Source organism: Danio rerio, chromosome 7 (assembly GCF_052040795.2).
Source record: "Danio rerio strain M-AB ecotype USA chromosome 7, GRCz13ab, whole genome shotgun sequence".
Lineage (NCBI taxonomy): Eukaryota > Metazoa > Chordata > Actinopteri > Cypriniformes > Danionidae > Danio > Danio rerio.
In genome coordinates this window covers 63,388,776-63,416,589 of record NC_141027.1, presented here as the reverse complement: position 1 = coordinate 63,416,589, position 27,814 = coordinate 63,388,776, and the positions used below count along the sequence as shown (strand labels likewise).

General features: G+C 34.4%; 1 protein-coding gene across 2 annotated transcripts in view; it reads left to right on the top strand.

Moving 5' to 3' along the window:
* Positions 1–27,814, top strand: part of pcxb (pyruvate carboxylase b) — a 359,237-nt gene that overhangs the window by 15,494 nt on the left and 315,929 nt on the right. For both annotated transcript variants that reach the window (NM_131550.2, XM_087259874.1), the window contains 3 exon segments: positions 2,199–2,344; positions 4,555–4,672; positions 6,398–6,549. In NM_131550.2, coding sequence (NP_571625.2) covers positions 2,199–2,344; positions 4,555–4,672; positions 6,398–6,549 — 416 coding nt within the window.

Genomic DNA, 27,814 nt, shown 5'->3' with positions numbered 1-27,814 from the left:
CATTTACACTAGTATGTTGCTAGTTTATTAAACTTGTTGAGTTAACTATTTATTTGTAAAGTATTGCAAAATATATATTTTAATCCAAATGCAGCTTTATGTATAACCTTTAGGCAGGCAAGGTTCAAACCAGGGGCATTGCTAGGGTCGAAAAGGATAAGCGGCTTGGCCCCAAAGAAGCCCCATCCCTACCCACCTTTTTTCCCTCAATTTGGGCATTGTAGCACTTTAAGTGCGTATAATGCCAGTTTCATTCATACTTGAGCAGAAATTTCACATATGCCTCATAAAAGTAGCAAAACATTTCAGGAAATCCCTAATATGGATGTATGCATCTAGCTATTGCTGTAGTTGAATGAAAAATATAAGATCTGAATAAACACAAAAGGCTTTAACTGATCATTTACATCACTGGGACAATTAAGGGTTTATATGTGTTCTTCCAGCTGTCTTAGGTATTTTTATAATAATAAAGTTGATTTATAATTTGATGCCAACTGACATAGCATGTTACAGTAGAATATAGCTATAAAATAATAAGGTATGTGAAAGAACTAACTATGATTTAACTAGAAACAGACGTGACTGGCTATATCATATCTAGATAAATGTATGTAGATATCTATATCATATCTAGAAAGCTAGTACAACTGACGTTTTTCTGACTAATTTGCACGTTTTTACATTGATATGATGCACATTTTATTGATTACAGTTATTTCACTTGCACTAAAACTACACAAATTTTATGCTGTGGGAAAAAAATATATATATATATTAAGCTTCATCTGTAGTTAGTAACTATTTAGTTTCAGGAAAAAGTTGTATTATTACCTTAATAGCTTTAGCTCCTCAAAATAATGAATGAATGATGATGATTGATGCATGAATGATGGAGGGATTTTTTTTACACCATGTGACAACAGTGCCACTCCCACCTGCCGGTAGAAATGGGTACTGCTGAACAGCTGACTATTTAATTACACAACACAAGCGCTGTGTTAAGGCTGATTTATACTTCTGCGTCAAGCGCCAGCGTATACTACACATAGCCTTGACACATAGCCCTACGCTGTGGCCGTCGGCAAAGCTGACCCGCACCTTTCAAAAAATGTAACTACGCGTCGCAATGACGCATTGCATAAGCACTGTGATTGGTTGGCTTGGTGGTGCTGACAAGTCTGGGCAGGACTGAGAGCCGTGTGAGCCAGATGGAGCGATTGTTTACAAGTGTGGAGTGCCGTGAAGGAGCTCCAGATGGAAAGTTTTGTTTTGTGTTTACCTCATGGTTAAAGTTGTTGCACGTCTGCCGGTTCCTGCCTCAAAATGAACGAGTTTGAGCCACTTGTACATTAAGGAAGCGTTCAGAAAAAAACAAAACACCAGCGAAGAAACTCAACACAGAGGAACATTAAGACCTCACTGCCAACTAGCATTTCGTTATTGCAGAACAACAGAAACAGTGCGCAGAAGTATAAATGCACAGCAGCGCGCTTTGCATGTGCCGTGGGTCACGCTGATAACTTGACGCAGAAGTAAAACCAGGCTTTAAACTCGCTCATTTTGGGCTTTCGGTCCCGCTCAGACTCATCAGCGATACCAAGCCAACCAATCACACAGCTTGAACTACGCGTCGTTGCACTGTGTAGTTACATTTTTTGAGAAGTGCGCGTCAGCGTTGCCGATGGCCAATGGCGTAGGGCTATGCATCACTGCGTAGGCTGCACCGTAGCATACTACTGCGCATGACGCAGAAGTATAAATCAGCCTTTAAGTGGAATGCACATGATGTAATTTTAAGTACTTAGATAATAAAATAAATTATACAAAAGTTAAACAACTTATTTTTATAAGTGTAACATATTCCGAAAGATCAGGGGCTGCCCCCCTCGCAACGCTACTGATTCAAGCAGGAACAGACAGTAGCATGTAGGTAATCCAGAGAGTGGTCAACATAAACAGGCCAATTGTTGAAGCAGGTGGCAAAACAAACAAAAACAATGAAACAAATAAGGGTCAAAACATGGTAGACAGTGCATATACAGTATGTATATATATATATATATATATATATATATATATATATATATATATATATATATATATATATATATATATATAGACGTCTATGCAATGTCCTTCTGACATATTATAGCTAAGTAAATGTGTGTCTCTCTCTGCCCTCTGTCTGTGTCAAGGTGTTCCAGTTGTTCCCGGAACAGATGCTCCTATCTCATGCCTTCAAGAGGCTCAAGAATTTGCCAAAACATATGACTTTCCCATCATCTTTAAAGCTGCATATGGAGGAGGAGGCCGTGGAATGAGGGTCGTCAGAAATTATGAGGTCTGTATAGCTTCATACAAGAAAATATATATAAATAAATAAACAGGAAATCAGAAATCCATCATATATCACTGCAATAATAAGTATTCAGATATCTGGCAATGCAAAGTGGCACAAAATCAGGAAAATAAAAAAAAAAGTCATGCTGGATTCACTAAACCACTCTTTTCTATTTTTAGTAATGTCCTGCTTTACTCATTCAAATAACTGGTTATTGTCCACTAAATCGTAATGATCATGATGGATAGTAGGCCTCATTTTCCACTTGTGTATTGTTTTATTTCAGTGGACACTGCTTGTTTTGTCAGTCCTTTAATTACATTACAATACTATAGGTGTAAAATGTCCCCTATTTGACATACAAACATGCACATGTGACAGTTACTTCACTAATGCACCACTATATCAAAGTCCAATTGCTAGCTCTACATAGTTCATTTGCTGTAATTATTGCCAGCTTTTAATGCCACTGGTGGAAAGTGTTTAGTATTTATTACTTCTTCCTGTCAGTCTCTGTGAGACATATTGACAAGCATTGTCCAGCAAAAATAGCTAATTGTTTTACATTGCTGTTATTGTAGGTCTTTGGTTTTGTCCTACAGTACTTAGTATAGGACGCAATTAGTATACAATTGAAGTTAGAATTAGGTATATATGTTTTTTTTGGCCGATAAGATATGTTTTTTTTTGCCGATACCGATAAATGATAATTCTTTAGACTTGGAGGCCGATAGCCTATATAAATAGGCAAATTTTTAGCATATATATATATATATATATATATATATATATATATATATATATATATATATATATATATATATATATATATATTAGGGGTGTAACGATTTATCGTTGTACGATTTATTGCGATGCAAAAATGTCACAATATGCATCGTGGCGTTATGACGATTTGATTACGATATGACGTCCGTTTTCTCTTATTAGTTGAGCTGTTTGCACGTGAGCTACGTTCCACCTGCTGTCGCATGTGAGTTCAGATTGCAGCAGCAGTAATGTTAGCAGACCAAGATGAGTGAAGCTGAAATAGAGGATGGCCCATCCTCTCAAAATCAGACGTCTGGCGACATTTCGGTTGTACAGTCATTGCTTTAGACTCGTCCGCTTTTTGACACGCATACTGGGTCAAACATCCTAAGTTTTAAAGTCTTCACATTGATTTAGATACTTTGCACGGCGACAGGGATACCTCCTAATGGTGTTGAAAGAGTCACATACTGTATTTATAAGGTACAATTCACCCTAAAATATCATTCTGTCTTCATATAATGTTCCCGCCGCAAAATCACACATGACGTGAGCTGACCGTGAGCTGTTACTACAGAGGGCAGACTTTGATAGACGCGCGCGTATGGCAAGCCGTTTTAGCATTTAAACCTTTGTTCTGACTATCCATAAAAATATTTAGAGATATCTCTAATTATATTTTGACTAGTCATAATTATAATTCGACTAGTCAGAATGACAATTAGAGATATCTGCAATTACAATTGTACTAGTACAAAATCAGATTGGAGATATCTGCAAATATATTATGACTAGTCATATTCCTCCATTGACTTCCATTGAAAAATATTTGCAGATATCTCTAAATGAGTTTTGACTAGTCACAATTGTAATTAGAGATATCTTTAAATGAATTTAATTAAATATGAATTAAATACCTAGAAATGTGGATTTTTTTTTTTTGCACACACAAAAAACGCAAGTGACCAAGCAAAGCCTTAAGCTCTTACTGTTAAATTCAATTGAATAGAAAGCTTATTTTTTTTGCACATTTACTTAAATTGTTCCTTAATTTTGTCTCTGTCATTTCAATAATATTTTTAAGAAGTTTTTAAAATGTTTTTCCAGAGACAGGCCTGTTTAATTTATTTTTTAAAGAAGGTTCAGTTTAACAAGTTGAAACAAAAGAAATACATAAAAAATAGTTTACTTGGTAAAATTTGCATTTCAGTTTAATTTTCAATTTTTATTCAAAATATTGTAATACATATCGAATCGTGAACATTATATCGTGATACACATCGTATCGTGAGCTGAATGTATCGTTACACCCCTAATATATATATACTGTGGTAAGTATATATGGTATTAGTATAGTGATGAGGAGTTTGGTCATTATTATTATTATTATTATTATTATTATTATTATTATTATTATTAAACCATTATGTTACATTTTGTAGGAACTAGAGGAAAACTACCAGAGAGCCTATTCAGAGGCTTTAGCAGCATTTGGTAATGGTGCTCTGTTTGTTGAGAAGTTCATTGAGAAACCACGACACATTGAAGTGCAAATTCTTGGTGAGTATATTAATACATGTATATATTTATTGCTTGCCTATGTTTGTGTTAACAAAAGGAATGGCATAATATAAGAATTTGTCTGCAGATCCATATGCCGTATGCACATATTTGTTTACCATGCTTACTATGATCTATTAGCCTCTCTCTGGTGTATTGCAGTCATTATAGTTGAGTATTTTGGCTCATTAGACGTGATTTGCTCGTCTGGAACAGAGCTTATAGTCGATAACATACAGCTGGAATTGAATTGGGCTTGTTAACAGAGAATGGCTCTGTGTGTGTCCAGGGAACACCCGCCACATGCTCCCTCCTTCTCCCCTCTCTCTCTCTCTCTCTCTCTCTCTCTCTCTCTCTCTCTCTCTCTCTCTCTCTCTCTCTCTCAAATAAACATTATGACTTGCTTTTTGTCTTGCTTTGTGAATGTAACAACAAAAGTATGTAGATAAAATGTAAAGAGAGATACAAAGAAATTAGCTTAAATTTAACCAAGGTTAAGAACAAAGTATAGCATATGCACTAGCGTCAATTTCATATCACTGGGCTTTTTTATATAGATTTTTTTATATAGATTAAATTTGTGTTTTTTTTTTCTGTTTTAAATTTTATTTTTAGATAATTTTTATTTTAAGTATTATTTCAATTTCTTTACCTATAATAATTTTTTTTTCTTGTTAATTGTTTGTTTTTCTTCATAGCTAGCATAACTTTGTTCAAATATAGGGAAAACTCTTGGACGACAATGAAGTTATTAAGTTAAAGGTAATTAGCAACAGAAGGCACTTGTATGTTTCCCAGAGAACAAGTTGAGTACAATTTGTAAAGTCTTATCCAAATGCACCATGTTTTCTTCTGGAACATCAGTGAGCACTGTTTAAATTCTTCAATTCCCCTTAGTGTAAAAAGGTTTGAAAATCATGGAGTCACTGCCAGTGTTAGGGGTAACACATTACAAGTAATGTGAGTTACAACTTTTGTTAAGTAATGAGTAAAGTAACGCATTACTTTTTAAAATTAAGTAACAAAAATCAAGTTGTTTTTTATGTAATGCATGTTACTTTTTAGTTTAATTAATAGCTTATAAAAAAATGCTGAATATTAATTATCTAAATCATGTTTAATCCCACACTCAATGAGAGAGTGCAAGAGCAGACAGAAACTATGGCAAAGCCTTACATTTCCATGATGAAAGTTTTGTTTTTCTCTAAAGAAAGGAGAAAGAAGATTGTCTCAATGAACAGTGATTGCTCTTCAATTTTACTTCATTAAGACAAATGTACAAACGTAGCAAACATATTGCTTTACACTTTTATTAATCTGCATTAACTTTAAGTGACTAAACTAGTTACTATTTTGGGTAGTAAATGAATATTGTAATGCATTACTTTTAAAAGTAACTTTCCCCAACACTGGTCACTGCTAGAAAGAGTTAAATTATGCCAAAAAAAAAAAAAAAAAGTTAATAAAATGCTGAAATCCATGTAACCACACAGTAGTAAGAACCAAGGATTGTTCTACTATTTGCAGTGGGTTATCATTTTAAGTTTAGCAATTTTGTCTGACTATATATAATCATTTTTTATGGTAAATATCTTAGTGCCAAAATTTATTTCTTTTTACAAGTGGTTCCTAAACCTTTGTATAAAATTATATGATTTGTATATCATAATATATCTGTCATCTGTGTCTTCTCTCAATATGTTATCCTCTCACTTTAACTCACAGGTGATAAATATGGGAATGTGATTCATCTGTATGAGAGGGATTGCTCAATTCAGAGAAGACATCAGAAAGTGGTAGAGATTGCTCCCGCTGCCCACCTCGACTCTCATCTCAGAGACAGACTGACCTTAGACTCGGTCAACTTAGCCAAACAGGTACATTACTGACACACACTTACATGATTGACACATCTACAACCTGACACAAGCTTGCACATATAGATTTTTCTTTGCAACATACTTAACATGCTTTTCTTGAGCTTTCCTCTTGACAGTTTGAGTCAATCAACACAAGGTTGTAATACCTTCTCGCACTTCATTATGCTTGGTCACAGGCACATATACCCATAAGGCATGTTCATTTCTCTCTACTCCTGTGCTGAATGTGTGTGCTGAATGATTTACATATGCTAGCTCTGAGTACTGCTCTGTCAAAAGTTGCTGTCATGGAGAAAATTGAGTTTTATTTATGAGTGCATTTAGCAGAGGCTGATAAATAGAGATTGAAGCAATTGAGTTATTGGTTGTGAACTCCCAGTCATGCGTCATTATGGAAATGTGTGTTGCACACAAATTACACATCATCTCTCTTTGACCTTTTTTTTTTTTTTTTTGTTACGTTGTTGTCTAAACATGTTTACAGATTTTAAAGTCTAATAATTGATATTTTTTGTGATAATTTAACTCTAATGCAACATTACACACAAATAAACATACATAAACATTTGAAGTCAGATTTATTTGCCCCCATTTGATTTTTATTAATTTTTGTTATTAATATTTCCCAAATGATGTTTAACAGAGAAAAGAAATTTTCACAGTATGTCTTAAAAAAAAAAAAAAATATATATATATATATATATATATATATATATATATATATATATATATATATATATATATATATATATATATATATATATATATTTTTTTTTTTTTTTTTTTTTTTTTCTTCTGGAGAAAGTATTATTTGGTTTATTTTGGCTAGAATAAAAGCAGATTTTATATTTTTTAAACCCATTTTAAGGTCAAAAATATAAGCTATATATTTTTTCGATAGTCCACAGAACAAACTATCATTATACAATAATTTGCCTAATTACCCTAACCTTCCTAGCTAACCTACTTAACCTAGTCAAGCCTTTAAATGTCACTTTAGGCTGTATAGAAGTCATCATGGCAAAGATAAAATAAATCAGTTATTAGAAATGAGTTATTAAAACTACTATGTTCAGAAATGGGGAAAAAAATGAAAAAAAAAATAAATAAATAAATAATATATATATATATATATATATATATATATATATATATATATATATATATATATATATATATATATATATATATATATATTTTTTTTTTTTTTTTTTTTTATTATTTATTTTTTTTTTAACTTAGAACTAAATAAAAAAAAAAGTGAAAATCAAACTTTAAAATTTTAAGACACACACCTTTATGTCTTCTGTGACCTTAGAGATAGGAATATAAATTGAAAGAGATTGACTTACCACCCAGTGATTATAAGGTGTGTGTATTTGAGAACCGTTACCAATTCCCATCTGTTGATAAACCACATGCTGTCAGCTTTGATAAGTTACCTGCCCCTGTAGGAGTCAAATTTGTATGCATCATTCTTTGAAATGATATTAGTGGTGCTGGCAGCAACCAAAAGAAGGTGAAGAGAGAAAGGGAAAGAGGAAGAGAGAGAGAGAGAGAGTGCAGGAGATGACAGATAAAGATAGAGAGACATGATAAATCAATATTGGGCAGGTGCGGCAGACAGGATGGGTTTATTGTTCTATTTTTTGGCTTGATGAAATCTGGCAAGCTCGTCTGCAGTCCCTGTTGTTTTCTTGTACAAATTGCAATGTATGTACATGTACAACAGGTGGCAGTATTTCATTTAAACAGACCACCAATTGTTTCTTTGTATTGTTTAGAAAACAGAAAAAACTGTCCACCTTGAAGACCTTGTAATTATTACTTTGTGTACTTGTTTTCTCCATAGCAAAGTGAGCAGTTGTGAAAGTTATGAAGTTATGAAAGCTTTCTGCAATTAAGATTTCACTGTTTTCATTCATTATCTGTATAAGGTTAAAGTTTCAATTTAGACAGACAATTTTTAATTTCTACTGTTTTCAGATTATTAGATGAGAACTCTTGTGCTTGTATTTTAGCATATTTTGGTGGTATGTTTTTGGCAAATTTACTTTTTCTTTTAAAAAGTATAATGTGTAACTTTAAGTACTTTTATTAGAAAAAAAAGTAAAGATATAGACAACAAGCAGAGCTGTGAAAGCAAAGGAAAGACACAACTTTAATAAGGACAGATAGCAATAGTGGCACACATAGTATAATTTGACATCTAAAAATAATTCCTTAATTTAGATTAATTGGCAGAATTTTGTAGTGGAGTGATTTGTGCATAACATTTAATAATCAAAGGGCAAGGCAGTGGCGCAGTAGGTAGTGCTGTCACCTCACAGCAAGAAGGTCGCTGGTGTTTCTGTGTGGAGTTTGCATGTTTTCCCTGCCTTTCCTCCGGGTTTCCCCCACAGTCCAATGACATGCAGTACAGGTGAATTGGGTAGGCTAAATTGTCCGTAGTGTATGAGTGTGTGTGTGAATGTGTGTGTGGATATTTCCCAGAGATGGGTTGCGGCTGGAAGTTCATCCGCTGCGTAAAAACTTGCTGGATAAGTTGGCGGTTCATTCCGCTGTGGCAAGCCCGGATTAATAAAGGGACTAAGCCGACAAGAAAATGAATGAATGAATATAATAAACAATTTGCACACACAGTAAAGCAAAGTTAAAAGTGAAATAAAGTGCTTTAGGTTGTTTCTGGCAAGTCAGTATTGAGATACAGAAATTGAATAATCAAATGTAAAATAACACTATATATTCTTAATTGTATAACAGATTCAGTAAACTTAATTAAAGCAACACATGTTATAGTTTCTTGTCTCTGAATGCAATTGTTGAAATATTCAGTCTACAGTCACTGGTTCAGATAATAAACTTTCACTCTATAATGGGTAAAATCTCTGGTAAACTGGTATTCTGATTCAGCATTCCACATATTGCCATGTGACTATTGGGGATGCACTGCACATGATATTGATCCTACAGCTATATATTGTGCAGCTCTAATATAAAATGTGCCTGATATCTGACAGCTGTGGAATTTGAATGATCTGCTTCATTTAGTTGGGCCAATTATAGTTGTGGCTGAATTAAATATATATTTTACACAAATTTTAACAAATAGTTTAGAAAAAAAGCTATTTTAGCAAATAATAATAATAATAATAATAATAATAATAATAATAATAATAATATAACAGGGTAGTAATTTTGTATTATCAATTTCAGACATGTATTCTTTATCTGTTACATTTACTTTGTCTTTTAATTCTACAATTAATTTATATTTCGCCCTATAATAACTCATTGTCATAATTTCTTGTTAATCTATTGCTGAATTTGGAACCACATACTAGCATACAACTCTTGTGGTTTTACTTATATAAGCATAAATAAAAATAGAGTATTATGCTAGTATGCTGTTCCGAATTTAGCCTCTGTTTCTCAGGGTATATATAGCATCCTTTTCTTTTGTTCAGGAACAAGCCATATTTTATTCATAGATGCCTTACCTCTCCATCTTGTTCATTCTACACTTACTTTTGTCCTGATCTTTATCCTTCTACTCATACATAAACACAGGTATTTAATTGTTTATTTTGTTAGTTTCTTTTATTACAATCATTAATAATTTACTTAGTAACTCACTGCTAGCATTATTTACTCCCCTTCGTGTTGTTTCATGCTAAATTGTAGCAGATTTATTTTTACTGTAAATACAAAAAATACTTTTTGTTTTTAAAGTAGTCAGAGCAGCCTAAAACACATTTCGATTCTCATTTTCCATTTTCAAAATGGCTAAATTTTGGGTGGTACATAAACCTAGATTTATACACACACCTGCGCAGAAAGGTTTGTTAGTCCCACATTGCTTTGGTGTTTTATAATTGCTGTTTCTCGGATGAAATAATCCACTAAAACCAGGATGAACTTATGACCTTGGATTTAGGTAATAGCCCCATTCTTTCAAAAAGTCCATTGTTGGCAGACTTTGTAGTTTTTCTTACTCACAAACCCCTTAAAACCCCACAGCTAATGCACTTGCTTTGCCAGTAGTAGAATTGATCTTTAGAGCTCTTGGTGATAAAGCTCTCTAGCTCCATTACAGTCTCTGTTTTGGATTGAAGCCCAACAACCAACAGCTCTTTTATTATTATTATTATTATTATTATTATTATTATTATTATTATTATTATTATTATTATTATTATTATTATTATTATTGTGTCATGCAATATTTTTTTTTTAATAATAGAATGCATGAAAACGTGGAATGCATAATAACTATTTTGACCAAAACATTATCATAATGTTTTTAATAAATCTCCCTTGGTCAATCTAGTTGAGCTTTAGTTTTAGTTTTTAAAGCTTAATTTTACATTTGCTGAGCCAGTAACAGTTGACGAAGTTCAGGTCCTAGCAAGTGTAGATCTTCTTTAGTGTATGCCGTGCCCTTGGCTATCTCTCTCTCTCTCTCTCTCCCCGTGTACTTATTAGCCCTCATCTGAGTAGCCTCACAAGTTCTAGCACTTTGACAAGATGGTAGGTGTCCTGGGGGTCTCACCATATTTCTGATATGACAGAGAATGGAGGTCTGACACCTTTTCTGTCACCTGACAAAAGGTAAGACAAGTATTAGGCCTAAATAATTTCATTGTTACTCACCAGAATGCGATCTCAGTAAGGATTGACTAGCCAAAGGAAGCACTGAATCTTTTCCCAATTGGCTGGCAGAGACATGCATATATTTTATCTATGCATATTTTATATTCTCTATATATTTATATATATTCTCTATATTTTCTCTGCATATTTGGAGTTTGACATTTGGAGACATTCTTTGTTTTTTTTACGTTTTTTTAAGTTGAACAGGGCTCCATTTTGCAGACAGGCAGGGAGAAAGTCAGACGGGCAGACAGACAGACAGACAGACAGAAAGATGATAGATGGATAGATTGATGGATGGATGGATGGATGGATGGGTGGGTGGGAGAGCGGGTGGGTAGTTGGGTGGACGGATCGATACATTGATGAGTAAATGTTAATCTGCATTTTAATATAATTTATTCTTGTAATGGTAAAGCATATTTTTAGAAGGTTTTGCTTCAGTCATTCATTGAGAAACTTTATAGGATTTTTCACTAAACAGAAAACCAATGAGCAATATTTGTATTTTGAGATTAAAATATTTTGTGATGTTACAACTGTTTTTACTCTCAAAATTAATCACTTCAACGCATTTTTTTTAATAAAATATCATTACTGAATTGCTGAGGATGAGGCAGTGGCGCAGTAGGTAGTGCTGTCGCCTCACAGCAAGAAGGTTGCTGGGTCGCTGGTTCGAACCTCGGCTCAGTTGGTGTTTCTGTGTAGAGTTTGCATTGCATTCACGTGGGTTTCCTCCGGGTGCTCCAGTTTCCCCCACAGTCCAAAGACATGCAGTGCAGGTGACTTGGGTAGACTAAATTGCCCGTAGTGTATGAGTGTGTGTGTGATTGTGTGTGTTGATGTTTCCCAGAGATGGAATGCGGCTGGAAAGGCATCCGCTGCATAAAAACTTGCTGGATAAGTTGTCGGTTAATTCTGCTGTGGCGGCCCCGGATTAATAAAGGGACTAAGGTGACAAGAAAGTGAATGAATGAATTGCAGAATTGCGATTTAAGAATACAAAATAATGTTAAATATTTTGTATTTGTCCTAAAAATTGAGAATATCCATTCTTATTTATTGTTTTGGATCTTAATATGTTTTTTTATCTTATTTTTATTGATAATGTGATACATTTTAACCATATGGCTATGTACAAAACAGTTGTGGCAACAGTTCCTAAACTGATTATTGTAGTTTGGAGGGAACTTTATTTTGTTAAAGAACTTTAACAGACTGTGTTGTGCACAGCTATTTAAAACATAGCAGGTGGACTTGAATGTTGAAAGTTTATTTTTATTTACTATGACTATCAGTTGATTCAAACTATTCCTCACAGATAAAAATGCTGATTTATTTTACAAGAAACAAATACTAATGCCAGGCTTGTAAGGTATATCAGAGAGGTAACTACACCAGGCAATCCCATTTAAGTCAGAATCACAGGTTTTAGTAGATATCTGTGTTGTTTAAAGATACATAATATTGTTAATTCGTTGTATTCAGAAAATTGAGAATATTCACCCAAATTCATGATATTCAGTGCTTAGTTGCTGTTTTTTTTCCCCTTACAGTCACTGTCCATGGTCCTTTCTAAAAAAGGGGTATGCATTGGACTTGTGAAAGTGCTTAAAACTGTTGCAATAGAAAATGGGCATAAATCTTCAAACTTCGGTTGTTGTTATTTTTTTACACCCAGTAAATAAATTAGAGGGCTAGACTAAAAAGGTGAGTGAAGATAGATATAGTAGAAAGAAATGTGTCTTATGGACAGGATGAAAGATGTGAATGTTTAAAGAAAAAAATGTTGGATGGGGCAGAAAGAGCAATGAAGAGACAGTCTGTTCTGAGAAGGACGTTCCTTTGGTAGCAAAATAAACACACAATTCCTGACATGAACACATCACACACACACAGGCCTGAGGCACCCATGTTATACCATGTGGAGCTGTGCTCTACTGTTGATGGCCAGAGCTGTTGAATTGATTTATTACTTCTGGCTGCTGTTGTTGACATGGCTGAAATCTAAATGGGTACAGCCGACTGGCAATACAAGCACTTTAAAGGGCAAAGTACGTCATTTATTCTCGCTCTCACACTGCTTTGTTTTATTTTCAGGGCCATTTCTATCTGACAGTCTCGTTGTCGGTGTTCAAAAACATTTCTGAGATTAAGCCCATGGTATCAGAATCTCTTTATATTTGTAAAAAAAAAAAATCTATTGTCCTTTTCCTCTGCTTCTTCACACCATCCTTTCATTCACATTCACACTTCTCTCTCCATTCATCCCAAACGCCCCATGCTAAATAAAACGCTAAGTGCACTTAACATTTGTTAAACAGTAGAAACCATGGGATAAACAACAGAATAGCCAGCAGCTTGCTATCGTCAGCAGTTTGACTTGCTCAGTGTCTGTGCTTGTTGGCTGAAATCTCTCGCTACATTCTGGCTTTCTTTGAGGGGTTTCTATGCAGAAATGAGCATGTTTTAAAGGAAAGCTCTGTTGAGCTCTGTTGACTGTATCAGGTAAAACACCACATACAGCACATACAGAAGATTCGTTGTTGCATTTTAGCTACCATATGTGCGTACACTGTTAACCCTTACTGTAGATTATGCAGTAAATAACTGTAAAATAGCCAGTGTTTTGCTGTAATAAAAGGAAACAGTATTTTACTGTAAAAGGAGCAGGATTTGTATGAGATTTTGTAGTGCAAAGAATAAATTACAGTAATTTACTTTATGTACCCATTACAGATAGTTACTGTAATAATAAATGGTAAATTACTGCTCAACCATTATTACCCCATGTACTCTGATGCTTTATGTTGCTATATATATACTTTTATGTTTTTAACATTGAGTATCAGGAGTCAACCAATGTCAATGAGCTAATTAAAAGGTAAAGATATCAACGAGATACATTTGAAGGCAAAAATATTCACACAGAGCAATCAAATTATCACAAGTATTTTTATAACTTTGTTTACTTTTCTATAATTAATCTAATTTGCCTAGTTTAGCATATAGTTAAGCGTTTAAATTGCACTTTAAGCTGAATATTAGTATCTTGCTAAATAACTAGTAAAATTGTGTTATTTAAAAAAATATCTTAAACAGCACGTATCTTATAAAAAAATATCTTAAACAGCATTTGTTTGTAAAACTTCAAATGAAGTGTAAAAGTGGCATTAACAGTATAGTATAAAGGCTTTCCTAAATAAATGTATTAATCAGGTTATTTTATTTATTTATTTTTGATAACTACAGGTTTGGAACAACATGAGGATCAGATTATTTATTATTATTATTATTATTTTTATTTATTTTTTTGCTTTGGATGAAGTTTTTATATTTTTATTGTTTTTATTCAATGATATGTGCATGATTGTGATAAATGTAGACAGTTCCTTTGAAAATATGCTATGTACCAGGGATTTCAAACTCCTTGAGGGCCGCAGCCCAGCAGAATTTAGTTCCAGCCCTGCTTCAACACACTACCTTTAGATTTAGCTTGATCAGGTGTCTGTTACTCTGTAGATTGTGCAGTAAATAACTGTAAAAAACAAGGATTTAGGCATCTCCACACACTCCCACAGGCTGTCCGTCTTATTCTAAACACAAAGGTGTTAGAAAGAGTTTTCAGAAAATGCTGGACCTTTAAGAGAGCCAGGTGTTTGATTTGTTTACTGCTGAGTATGCTCTATTCTCTGTCTATCAATTCAGATGTTGAGTCTGATATGTTTTAGGCTTTAAATAAGAATCTACGATGAGTAAGTAAAATGTGTTAAAATGTTTTTGAGGGTTTATAAAATAAGGCTGTGTTTTAAGTTATATTATTGTTATCTTGAACTGTGTACTTGAAAGCTACATTGTTAGCTAGTTAGCCTCTCCTCATATAACTTCTTACATTACTTTTGTTTAAGTATATGTATTTATTGGATATTGCATACTGCCATAATGTACAGATGCTAAAAGTTGTATTTATCTTTCTGGCAACAAAGCCAAAATTAAATTCCATCATCTCAGTAAGGTAACATGTGCACATCATCACAGGGAATCACAAAAACATGATACACATAGCCATCCACACACAAAAGCTCCCCTGTCCGGTCCCAGGTTGTGAGCTTGTTGCTAAGTATTTTTCAGAGCTGTTTCCACCTATGAATTTATATTTGAAACAATAAAAAAGTTTGTTGTCATGAGATAATTATAACAATAAAAGATTGGATCCTTTGGTTTTTGGTGTTGCCAACTTTATTTTTGTTTTCTATAATTATTTTAAACTTTTTGAGATTTGACAGAGCTTTTTATTATTTAAAACTTTAAAATTTAAAATAATTATTTTGTTTTTTGCTGTTCAGTTTTTTTTTTTTTTTTGCATGGTCAGCATTGAGGAGAGAGTAACACATTTCACTGCAGCACTTTGTGTGTGTGTTTGTGTGTTTATTGGATATGTGATTGTGATAAATGTTAGCAGTTGCTTTAAAAGTATGCTATATACCAGGCGCGCTTAATTCTGTTCCTGGAGATCTACCTTCCTGCAGATTTCAGTTGCTATCCATATCAAACACACCTAAACCAATTAATTAGGACCTGAACACCACGTGATAATTACAGGCAGGTGTGTTTGATATGGGTAGCAACTGAAATCTGCAGGAACGTAGATCTCCAGGGGTCAAACTCCAAGTTACTGGAGAACTGCAGGGCAGCAGAGTTTAGTTCCCACCCTTCTTCAACATTACCTGTAGATTTCTAACGAGCCTTAATTAGTTTTATCAGGTGTGTTTAATTAAAGTTACAGCTTAAAGTCCCAGTCTCACTGCACATCTCTCCCTTTAGACTTCCATTCATACGCATGTGAATGCTGCAGACCTGGAATGCAAGCTCATGCGACAAATTTTACAGTTTGCAGCATTGGAAAGTTCAAGCTTGGAGAACTCTGAACTGCGAAATCACATCATGTGATTGCTTGAGACTAATCAAAGATCAAACCATGACCTCTCTGAACAAAAATTATGGACCAGTTGCTTGCTTTTTAAATCTCTAAATATTTTGTTTAATCCCACTCCTTTTCGCAGAGCCATGTGACAGAATTTTGCATGCTTAAACGTTAGTTTGACTACAGCCTTTCTGTGCAGACCTGGGGCTCTCAGTAATATGTAAGATGATATTTATATCTGCTGATTTCTTAATTTTGTTATACATTTTCTGTTTTATATTTGTTTGCTGCCAAAACAATAAAATAAATTTGTCAGAATTTACAACTTAATTTAAAGAATTAATAACTTCTAAATAAACTAATTAATTTTAGTAACACCTTGACATACTATTGTGTATGCAGTATAATGCTGTGAGTTGTAACACTACAGTACAGTAATTAACTGTACACAGTTTCCAGTTAGTTACCACTACTGCTCTATTACAGTAATTAACTGGCAACACTGTTGCCAGCTACTCACTGCAATGGTTCAGTTACAGTAAACAACTGGCAACACTGTTGCCAGCCACTCACTGTAATGGTTCAGTTTCAGTAATTAACTGGCAACACTGTTGCCAGTTACTTACTGTAACCAAACTTTTACAGTGAGTAGCTGGCAACAGTGTTGCCAGTGTTCTTCTGTAAAAAAGCCTGGTAAGGTCTAACAGTGTACACTTGGCATGACCAAGTGACATGAGCATCCAGTTTAAAGCCCTGCTTAGCTGATACATATAGTGTGTGTGTGTGTTTGTGTCTGATCTTCTGTCACGGTAATTGCTGATCCTTTCTTTCTACCCCTTGCTGATTTTAGATGCAAATAGTTATTGGATGACAATGAATTTTGTAGCTAAAAGCCATTAACTCTGAGGTGATTGACTATTTCAAGCAAAATTCATGAATAAATCTTCGAGGAAGGATTACAGATAAAACCAGCTCATCAAATAACACAGAAGCCTGAGATAACCTGATTCTATCATTCTCCCCTCACATCTCACCTCTCTACTCCCTACAGAGAAATACAAACCATTCTTCAGCATTCTGCAGTGTCTCTCATTCTCTGCTTGCTCTTCCCTAAGGCTGTGTGGAGTGCTGCAAAGTGGGTGTTGCGCAAATGACTGCCAAATCTCGCTAAAACAGACAGGCCGCTGGTGTTATGAATGCCAGTCTTTTGTATGGTCCCCGTCCAACAGGGCTTGGAGCAAGTGGTTGACCTGCACTCAAGACAAACACGTGTAGGATAGGCTGATAAGGAAGACATTTTTATTTCCATTCCCAGTTAACAATTTCTGTTGCGTTAAATGATTTGCGTGACTTGTTCACTTTACCATACTTACTGTAAAAGTAAACCCACATGAATGTAAGGCAGGCAAATTGCACGCTCACGTACATTACATAGACCTGCAAGTTTTAGATATCTACGATCCACATGTAAAGTTTCCTCGACACTGATTCGACCTCGACCTCGATTAAGATGGAATTTTATTTTTTTTTATATTTCTTTCAAGGTCAGTAAAATCATACAGCATAGGAAGTAATACTTTGATTTTTTAATTTCACAAGTCAAGTAGGTGTTAAAAGTCTGTCAGGTACGTCTCAAAATTAACCAGAAAATCAAATTACTGAACTTGGTGGAAATTTTTTTTTTTTTTTTTTTTTTTTGGAGAAGTATACCTTCAGTTGATTTCTGTCAGTTACTGACCTTCTCATCAATTATCACTATCAAACTCGAGGTTTTGGAAACCAGAAAGTAGACATAAAAATGCTGAGAATGTGCAGAGCAGACCTCAGAGCAATCTGAATTCTATCCTGGACAAATTGTTAAGTGTCTTTGTTCTTCACAATCTTTATACAGATTTTTGCGCCACCTCTATGTGTATTTTTAGATAAGTTTTTGCTTTTTAAATTTAAGTGTTGTTATTTTTGTCTCTCAGTCCATCTTGCTCAGGAAAACATCAGCAACTGTTTTCACACCAGAGATGTCACTTCATAGATACAACTTATGCAAAAGAACCAAGTGTTTACATACATTGTCATGATGGTGCAAAACTTGATAATATGTTAATCATTCTCCTGAATACTTCTGACAGATCTAGCGTCATATGAGTATTTTACATATATTATCAGTGCTTTACATATTAAGTTATTCTCCAGCATATAGAAACTTATCATAGCAGGCTCCTGTGCCTCTGTGGATTGTACACATATCACAGTATCTTTAGTCCACATGCTTGCATGTTAAGAGAATACTTTTTTTAAAGATTACAAAGTGCTTCACACTTAAAGAAAACTTCTAGAGAATAAGAAATCTTTATAACTTCCAAGTCAACATTGACCTGGGCACAATTTTTTTAACAAAAAAAAAAAAAAAAAAAAAAAACTAAACAATATTACAATATAATAAAACACTTTTTTTATCTTTAAGTTTGGTGACTTTTTCTAAGATGACCTTAGCATTATGACATTTTTATATTTTCATGAAGGCTGTACACAATGAGTAAAGGTACAACGGTTGTTCTTCGAGTCAATTTTGACCCTCTCGCTATATAAAATAATTTTTTACAAAAAAAGTAAAAAGTTAAAAGTACTAGCACACACACACACACACACACTGGTCTAACTTTAGAGTACTGATTTGCTAAAAAAAAAAATATTAGTTTAGCTTATTTTTTATGATGATTTAGCATTGATGAAATATGCCACGGTGATGAGGGAAAATCTAGAGATTCACAGTTGTTGGTGATGAAGATGAGGTTGTTTCCTGATGCAAAATAGATTTGAGGATTGAAATTAAATGTACTTTTATTTTAGATGTTTCACGAAGGAGTTTTAAATTATTCTAAGACAACAGCATGATTAAATTAACACTTGTTTTATTTTAAAATAATACAATTATATGTAATTATGTTAAAATCTAAGTTACTGAAAACTGCTAAATGCATAAAAGCAATAAAACCATTTTACTCTGCACAGTTTTTAAATAATACTTATGGAGTATAATCTCATAAGACTCAAGAATTAAGAAAGAACTGAATGTGAACTATTCAAAAGATTTCAAGAGAAGGGTTGATTTATGACAGTTTAAAACTGTGAGGTAAACCATACATGGATTAAAGATTCAGAAAAGAACAATAACATTATTGTAAAAATACAAAAATAAAAATACAAAATAATTCAGTACAGTAGATTGATTTCATGCCAATTACAATTCCCATGCATGCTGGAAAAAAATATACTTCTAGAAATGCTCTAACTCAAAAACAATTATTCATATCTTACACATAACCACATGAGGGCGAGGCAGTGGCGCAGAAGGTGGTGCTGTCGCCTCACAGCAAGAAGGTCGCTGGGTCGCTGGTTCGAGCCTCGGCTCAGTTGGCGTTTCTGTGTGGAGTTTGCATGTTCTTCCTATGTTAGTGTGGGTTTCCTCCTGGTGCTCCGGTTTCCCCCACAGTCCAAAGACATGCGGTACAGGTGAATTGGGTAGGCTTAAACTGTCCGTAGTTTATGAATGTGTGTGTGGATGTTTCCCAGAAATGGGTTGCGGCTGGACGGGCATCCGCTGCGTAAAAACTTGTTAGATAAGTTGGTGGTTCATTCTGCTGTGGCGACCCCAGATTAATAAAGAGACTAAGCAAGAAAATGAATAAACATAACTACATTTATACCTTCATCTTACAGTATGTCTGTATCTACACATTTCATGCCAGAAAGTGTGTACACATTCAAGCTTAAGCAACAAACACTCTTCTGTTCTCTAAGCTCTTAAGCTCATGTCTGATTTACCTGATGTAAGCTGTATGTACAGTTGTTGTATAAGTAGTCAAAAAATATGCATGCAAAAACTTTTACATTTTACGCTCTCTCTCTCTTTTTTAAATCATTCTAATTGAGATATTCATGCTGGAGCTTATATTTAATGTATTTCAAAAAGAGATAAGAGGAGACTTGCAGAAATCTTCAGAATACCCTTCTGGTGTTAACAAGCTTCAAGGCTGCACTTATCTGCTGGCTCTTATTTTATATTCTGACTGAAAACATCAATCTTAATTCCACCAGACTGCCAGCAGGATTTTTTTTAAAGGATTTCAGTGGTTTTGTCTGGAGTGAGGGGAAGGAGTAGTACTCTGCATTTTGTTTTCTTTGCTTTTTAGTTTAGAAAGGATGCCTTGGATTATACTCGTAGAAAATTTAGGGTCGTACTGAGTATTACGGGACATTTGCCATGGTGTTTAATGTTTTGTCTTGGAGCCAGCTGGTTTCAGCAAAACTTCAAACTCAATTTCAGATGCTTTATTGTCTCAAAAAAAGGGGTGAATGACAGGAGAGCAAAAAATGTACACATGAACACATAGTTGAAAAATATACTTTATAAAGTAGGAATGCACCTTGTAGTCACTTAATTTTTAATTATGACCTATGCACTACAGTATCTTGTCTTGTCAAAGACAATTGTAAAAACAGCAGCCTCATTCCAGTCTTGATTTTAAATTTAAAATGTTCACGGGGAAAACAATTTATTGGCTGCAAGCAATTGTGCATTGAGCAGTAAGATGTGATCACATATGTTCTGACTGGGAGGTGATCCAATCGGTTTGATTGGATCACATAGTTTATATGTTAATGCAAGTTGCAAACGTGAAGATGTGGAGGATAGGGGTGTAGAAAAAAGCATTTGTTCAGCTTCAGCCTTGTACACGTCACTAGAGATAAAGAGAAGGGGAGAGATGGAAGACTTTTATTTGAAGGTGATGGGGTAGATGAAAGGCTACAAATAATGAATGGATAAAAATACAGTGTGGCACAGTGGTTAGCGATCTCGGCTTTCGTTTGCAAAGACATGTGGTTTAAGTCAATTGGGTAAGCTAAATTGTGCATAGTGTATGTGTGTGAATGAAAGCGTATGTGTGTTTTTCAGTGATTGGTTGCAGCTGAAAAGGCATCCGCTGATTAATAAAAGGACTAAGCCGAAAAGAAAATGATTGAATGAAAGCATTATTGCAAACATCAACACCTGGGGGTGACACAGTGACACAGTGGTTAGCACTGTTTGAGTCCCAGCTGGGTCAGTTGACATTTCTGTGTGGAGTTTGCATGTTCTCCCCGTGTTAATGTAGATTTCCTCCAGGTGCTCCGGTTTCCCCCACAGTCCAAAGACATATATTGGCCATAATGTATGTGTGTGAATGAGTGTGTATGCATGTTTCCCAGTACTGGGTTGCATCTGGAAAGGCATCTGCTGTGTAAATCATATGCTGTATATAAGTTGGAGGTTTATTCCGCTATGGCGACCCCTGATGAATAAGGGACTAAGTCGAAGGAAAATTAGTTAATGAATTAAAACCTTTATCATGACATTGTGATAAATTTTCTTTAAGAGTTATACTTTAAGAGTTTTATGTGCATGTCAGATTTATTGTAGATTTATCAAGTGTTGATTTGATATGATAAACTGATCAAATGTGTTCTACTGTGGGCCTTGGTACGCTTAGTCATTGTCATTTTAAATGTAATACTTAAACAATAAAAACAAATCTATTTTTTTTTTTTTAATTAACAAAGTACAAAAAGTATGAAGTAAATACATTTCCCACTAAATACTAAATAATTTATTTGCTGGAACATGTATTGTTAGTATGTCAGCTGAGCTGTGAGAATGGAAAAATATACAGGTTGTGTGTGGGCAACAGTTTCTGATTAGCTGTCGGACAATGGCCAGGCTAGGGCCTTTTCATCTAAAGACAGGGCTGAGATAGATTCTAAATTTGAGGCCTCTATGTACTCGTTCATCTAGTGTTTGAGTTCTGCATTTACAGTTGAGTACATAAAACGTCCAATATTTTAAAGTTTTGTCTTTTTTGATTCATTATCTGGGAATTAAAATAAGGTTTTTCACATACTTTTTTTGCGATAGAAATGTTAGAGGGCACCTTTGATGAAAATCATCTTTTTGAAGTTGTTTGGACAGAAGTAAGTATAGTGTGTCCAGTCATATTGGAGTAATAGAAAGTCAATAAGACTCTTTTTTTTTTTTTTTTTCCTAATGTTGAAATAGGATCCAAATCTCTCCCATTTTGAGGCTAATGGCAAAGTTACAGAGGAGTGTGGTTTGCCGCCCACTAAATTAATTGACAGCTGCAAGTTAACATGTCTCCACAATCATGCCTATCTGAAGACAGGGTGTGCGCAATGCATCCAGGCCCAAAATATATGTTTAGCTCTCTATAATCATAAATCATCATTAAATTTGATCAAGAAGGAGTTTTATAAGTTTAACGTATGTTTAAAACAGTGCATGTGTGTAATGAATTACTGTGATTTTACCATCTTTAACACCACAGCCTCATGCCAGTACAATTATAAAAGAAGACGCTTCAACCCCAGTTTGTTAAATCAAATTTATTTTGTAAATTGACATGAGGGATTTCCATACAGCAATGTCTATTTATGTTTATCCTGTCACAATTGCTGTGCAAAAACAGTGCAAACTTAAACTCATGTGCTGTATGTGTGTCTGTGTGTGTTCACTGTGTAAGTGTGCGTCATCATTACTGAAAGGCTTGAATTAACTTCACAACAAATACAACAAATAATCATTTGATGAAATAAGCTGGATAAAGCTGAAACTTTACTTATCTGGAGTTAGGTGTTTAGCTGATGCAGTTAACACAGTTGGGTCTGAACATCGCATTGAGTAAATTAAAAAAAGAAATATGCGATGTATAGGTGTAAAATTTTGTAGTGTCTTTAACAGCGTGAGTGGCGTAGCTCGTAAAACGCATGGCAACCTGTTTTGACACATTCGAGCATGAACTCGGTTCGAATCCAGCGTCTGATGAACTCATTCTTCTTTTTTTCCCCCGCTACATATTCGATTTTGCCTACTCTTCATCACGAGGAAGACAAGTAGGAAACATTAATAAGTCTGTGCATTATAGTTTATCTGTATTTATTGAATGGAAATGTTTCTGATTCACGTATGCAAATTCATTTTCAGATGACGCCTTTATAGCAATGTGTGTGCAGTAGATTGCTTCGATTACATTGGGCAAACTGGGGATTGCTGCAAATTGCTCTTTAAAGTTTGACTGGTCAACTGCATGGTATGGAAAACTTATATACCTGCTAGACATGCGGATGAACATTGTACAGGGTGAAGAGAAAAGCCAGTAAGTAAGAAAATGAGTGAATGAAAGAAGTTGGTAGCTTTAGCCTACTAGCGGTGCTGGCAAGCAAAAGCTACAAACATCAACGGATGCTCGAGAGACAGAACGTTTTAAAGTAGGTTTGTTTGTATAAATGTATTAAGGGTTTGTTCACCCTAAGTAGAAGAGACAAATACTTAGAGAACGTGAAGGGTATTTTATGATAGAAATGTAAATTGCAAATCTACGCGACAAAGCTTCAAATGCACGCAGCGAGGCTACCATAACAGCGACAGTGACGTCACTCAAGTATGCACGTAAGGCTGGAGTGAAAATAAAAAAAATAGGTGCCCTTCGAGAAATTGCATAAGGACACAGACCTACAGACAGTATCATTCATATATATATATATATATATATATATATATATATAATTCTGTATTAGTGTATTTGTTCTTTGAGGCAACAGACCATATTCCTTTCTTCTTTGTTTTTTAAGCTTAATTAACCAAAGTTTTCCCAAAAATATATTTTAGCCACAAAGCATAAATAATGTTCTCTGTATTGCAGGAAAATTCATGTTTCTGTGGGTGCTTCTCTAATGTATTCTGATCAGACAATCTGCCATCTGATTTCAGAAAAAAACTGTAACATAAAATGTATAATCAGTAAATCTGACAATCAAACTAAAACATTCAATTTGAACTTGTCTGATTTATGTTTTGCTTACAAACAGTTAAATAGTTTATTTAGTTCATAACATTAAGTGTTCTCTAGATGTCACTAAAGCAGTGAGATGAGTCTGTGCACATATGGAGCTGTGACATACCAAACAGTGATCATTAAACACCGATGTGTGCTGATAGCCATACTGATTTTGCACTTATATTTATCTTCTGCCTGTGTTCATATCTGAAAGTGTTTGTCCTTCATCTTTGGACTTATTCACCTTTTCTCATCGTCATAATCTGGGTCATATCTCTAGGTGAATAGTCACCATAGCAGCAGCTTGAGAACTGATTGTAATCACGCATGTCACCACAAACACGTCTCATCAAAAAGACACTGATTATGTCTTTTTCTCTCCCCCACACCCACTTTTTTCACCATCTGTCCTTTCTTACAGCCTCTTCTAATGGTACTATTGTTATGACCTGTCTATTTTACACTACACCATAAAGGGAGGCAGCAGAAGTTTATTGAATTCAGCTGAAAACAAGCATTTTGTAGAAACATCCAATAGTGGGCTAAAGGCAATTGGCTTTAGAGAATGAAGAAAGAAATAAAGAAAGAAAGACGGAGGTTATTTGAGACATTCACAGGTCACGGAGGTTTATAGCATCTAAAGAAAGACTGTCTGTAAGCATTCCTGTTTTCCCCTTCATCTGATTGCAGTCATATATTGTTCTTTGGGCCAACTTTGTGAACTGCAAATGCCATATGCTCACTGGTCATTTTTTTAGGTTCTTCTTAGTAGTACCAGTAGTACCAGTGCTTGGTGAATTATGACTCTGTTTGCTCTGTTAGTTGATTAGTTCTCTACATATATTGGCATCTTCACATAGGCAGTAAAGGCAGCACAGAAACCAAACCTGAAGTGACATACATTTTCAAAAATATGTATTTACACAAACCTTTACAAACTGTTTACTGACCTTTACAAACTGACCAACTTTAGATTTGCCTTTAATTGGCCATGCAAATCTTACATTCCACCATATCCAAAACTTGAGCTACTGGATTGAGGTTTTGGAGGCCAATTTTGGCAATATGAGCTCAATATGTTACAAAATTATTTTGTGGTTTGCTTTAAAATATTACCTGCTAAAAGTAGCAATTACAAGATAGATATACTGTGGTCATTTAGAAACAGACATAGTCAGCAATAATAGTCAGGTAAGTCACTCTTGCGTGAACAGTTAATGATGCCCAGAGCATTTATATACAGCACAATGGATTAATGATTTATTTTTGTTTACTTAAAATGCTGAGCCTGGATCCTAATCACTATACTGATGCTTATCAAACTAGACAATCAAAGGTTGGTGATCCTGTGCAAAACTAATTTGCTATTCTTGGCTCAATGGAGTTATACACAATGTGGTCTTTTGCTGCTGTAGCCCACTTGCTTTAAGCTTCAATGTATTTTGTGAGTAAGATATGTTGTTCTGCAGACCTCTATAAACAAGTGGTTATCTTTGCACTTAACTATTTTTGCTGCTTGTTCAAAATATGTATTTAAAATGAGCTGAAACAACACAATTCTTGACATTTTTAGGACAACTTAATTGTTTAATTTTCAATCCAGTTAAATTTAAGTTAACTTAATCAATTTGTTATGGGACAACATGAATTAATTGTGTGGAACCCTGGATTTTTTTTACAGGTGTTTAGCTTATATTTATTACAATCCCAAAAGTTGGAATTACTTTGACTTGTATTTAATTGCCGACAATATAAACATTGGTCTGGTTGCCTTCATTTCATTTGTAAATATACATAATTTCCTGTCATTCACACATGCAACACATTAAAAAAAGACAGGAGCAATTTAGAGCGCATAATCTAGTAAATTGATTAAATAATGGTGTGATTTGAAACAGGTGATGTACACAAGTGATTGTAATTTTGATTTGGTACAAAATAGCATACAAGAAAGGTCTAATCCTTTAGGAGCAAATATGGGCAGAGGATAGCCAGTTTGCCAACAAATCTATGAGAAAATTATTGAAATGTTTAAAAAGAATGTTGCTCAAAGAAAGAAAACTGTACTGTTATAAAAGGAAGTCATTTGTTAACAGTGCCTAAAGGCATCATCAATTTCTCAGGGCTCAGAGGCATTTGGGATGGACTATCACACAGTGGAAACATGTAATGTAGTATTTTCTGCAGATAAATAAATGCTGTGTGCTTCAGACTAAAGAAGAGAATTTTCATGTAGAATGTTACCATCAACAAGTCCAAAAGCCAGGGTCTGTTATGGTATAGGGTTGTGTTAGTGGCCTTGGCAAAGGTAACCTACACTTCTGCACTGCACCATTAATGCTGAAAAGTACAAATAGATATTGGAGTACACTATTCTGCCTTCTTTCTAGCGACACTCATGCATATTCCAAGAAGACAATGCAAAGCCACATTGTGTACACATTACTAAGTCCCGGAATGTATAAGAAGAGGATACAGGTGCTTGACTGGCCTGCCTGCAGTCCCGATCTGTCCCCAATAATGTGTGGCACATTTTGAAGCACAAAATGCAACAACAAAGATATGTACTGTTGCCCACCTTAAGACTTGTTTTGCAGGTAGAATAGGATAAAATTACACCTGAAACATTACATCACTTGGTGTCTTTAGTCCCTATACGGCAACATTACAAAGTGATAGATGCTTTACTGTTCCAACGTTTTTTTTTGGAATGCATTGCAAATTGCATTTTGTAAATATTTACTACAAACTATTAACCTAATAATGGATGAGTTGAAACGACACAATTCTTAGTGTTTAATATGTTTTTATTGGAACAACCTAATAGTTTTATGTAGAATTCACTTACATTCATTAAAGCAATGATGCTAATTTAATTAAATTGTGTTGGAACAACATGAAGGGAGTTTGTGGATCCCAGCATTTTTACAGTGCATTTAATTATTGAATGAATCAATTAAATTTAAACAACTATTTTTAAAAATATTTTTAATTGCCCATAAAAAAATCCAGAATTTATGCTTGTTTGTTCATTATTGATTGGTGTATTGTTTTTTTTTTTTTTTTTTACTCATCAAGCTTCTTGTTCATTGATTGATTTTTTTTCTGTCTCATTCTTTCTAGTAGTTTAGCTGACATCAGTTTGAACTTTGTTCTCACGGTCAGTCGGTTAGGATTAAAAAGCATCAAATCATCCTGGCATGATTGACATGGTGTGTTCATGACACATGTGTGAATGGGCTAAGCTGACTAAAAGAGTGAATTAACTTTCACATGCCCAGAGTTTAGAATCACTTTATTAAAGTAAATTGCCTCAAAACGTGGATTTTTTTTTTTTCAAATATAAATGTAGTAAACATTGTAATAAGTAAGATCGTACAAATTTATGTTTGAAATTATATTTGTGTATGTACAGTATGTTTGTGTTTGTGTGGGTGAGCGTCTGCTTTTGGCAAGCTCATTGCAGTGTGGGATTAGTGGGCAACGCTGAATTGTAGAGAGAAATTGGATCAGATTACAGTGAGTTTTGGCAGCGGATTATCTTCAATCCCTGAATGAATGTTTATGAAAGACACTGAAAAAAGAGAACAGAAGAAAAGAGAGCTGCAAGCTTTTGAAGCGAAGGGTTCTTGTAAATGTCTCCTTGTGTATCTGTCTCTAAAGCAAAACTTCATCTTACCTAGGAAATCTATATCTCATGCACATCTTCTACTCCGTGAGTTGTGATTTTGGCAGGTGTCAAGACTAGCAGTGCTGCTGATTTCATGGCTTTTACCAGAAGCTTCTTTACTTCTTTCCA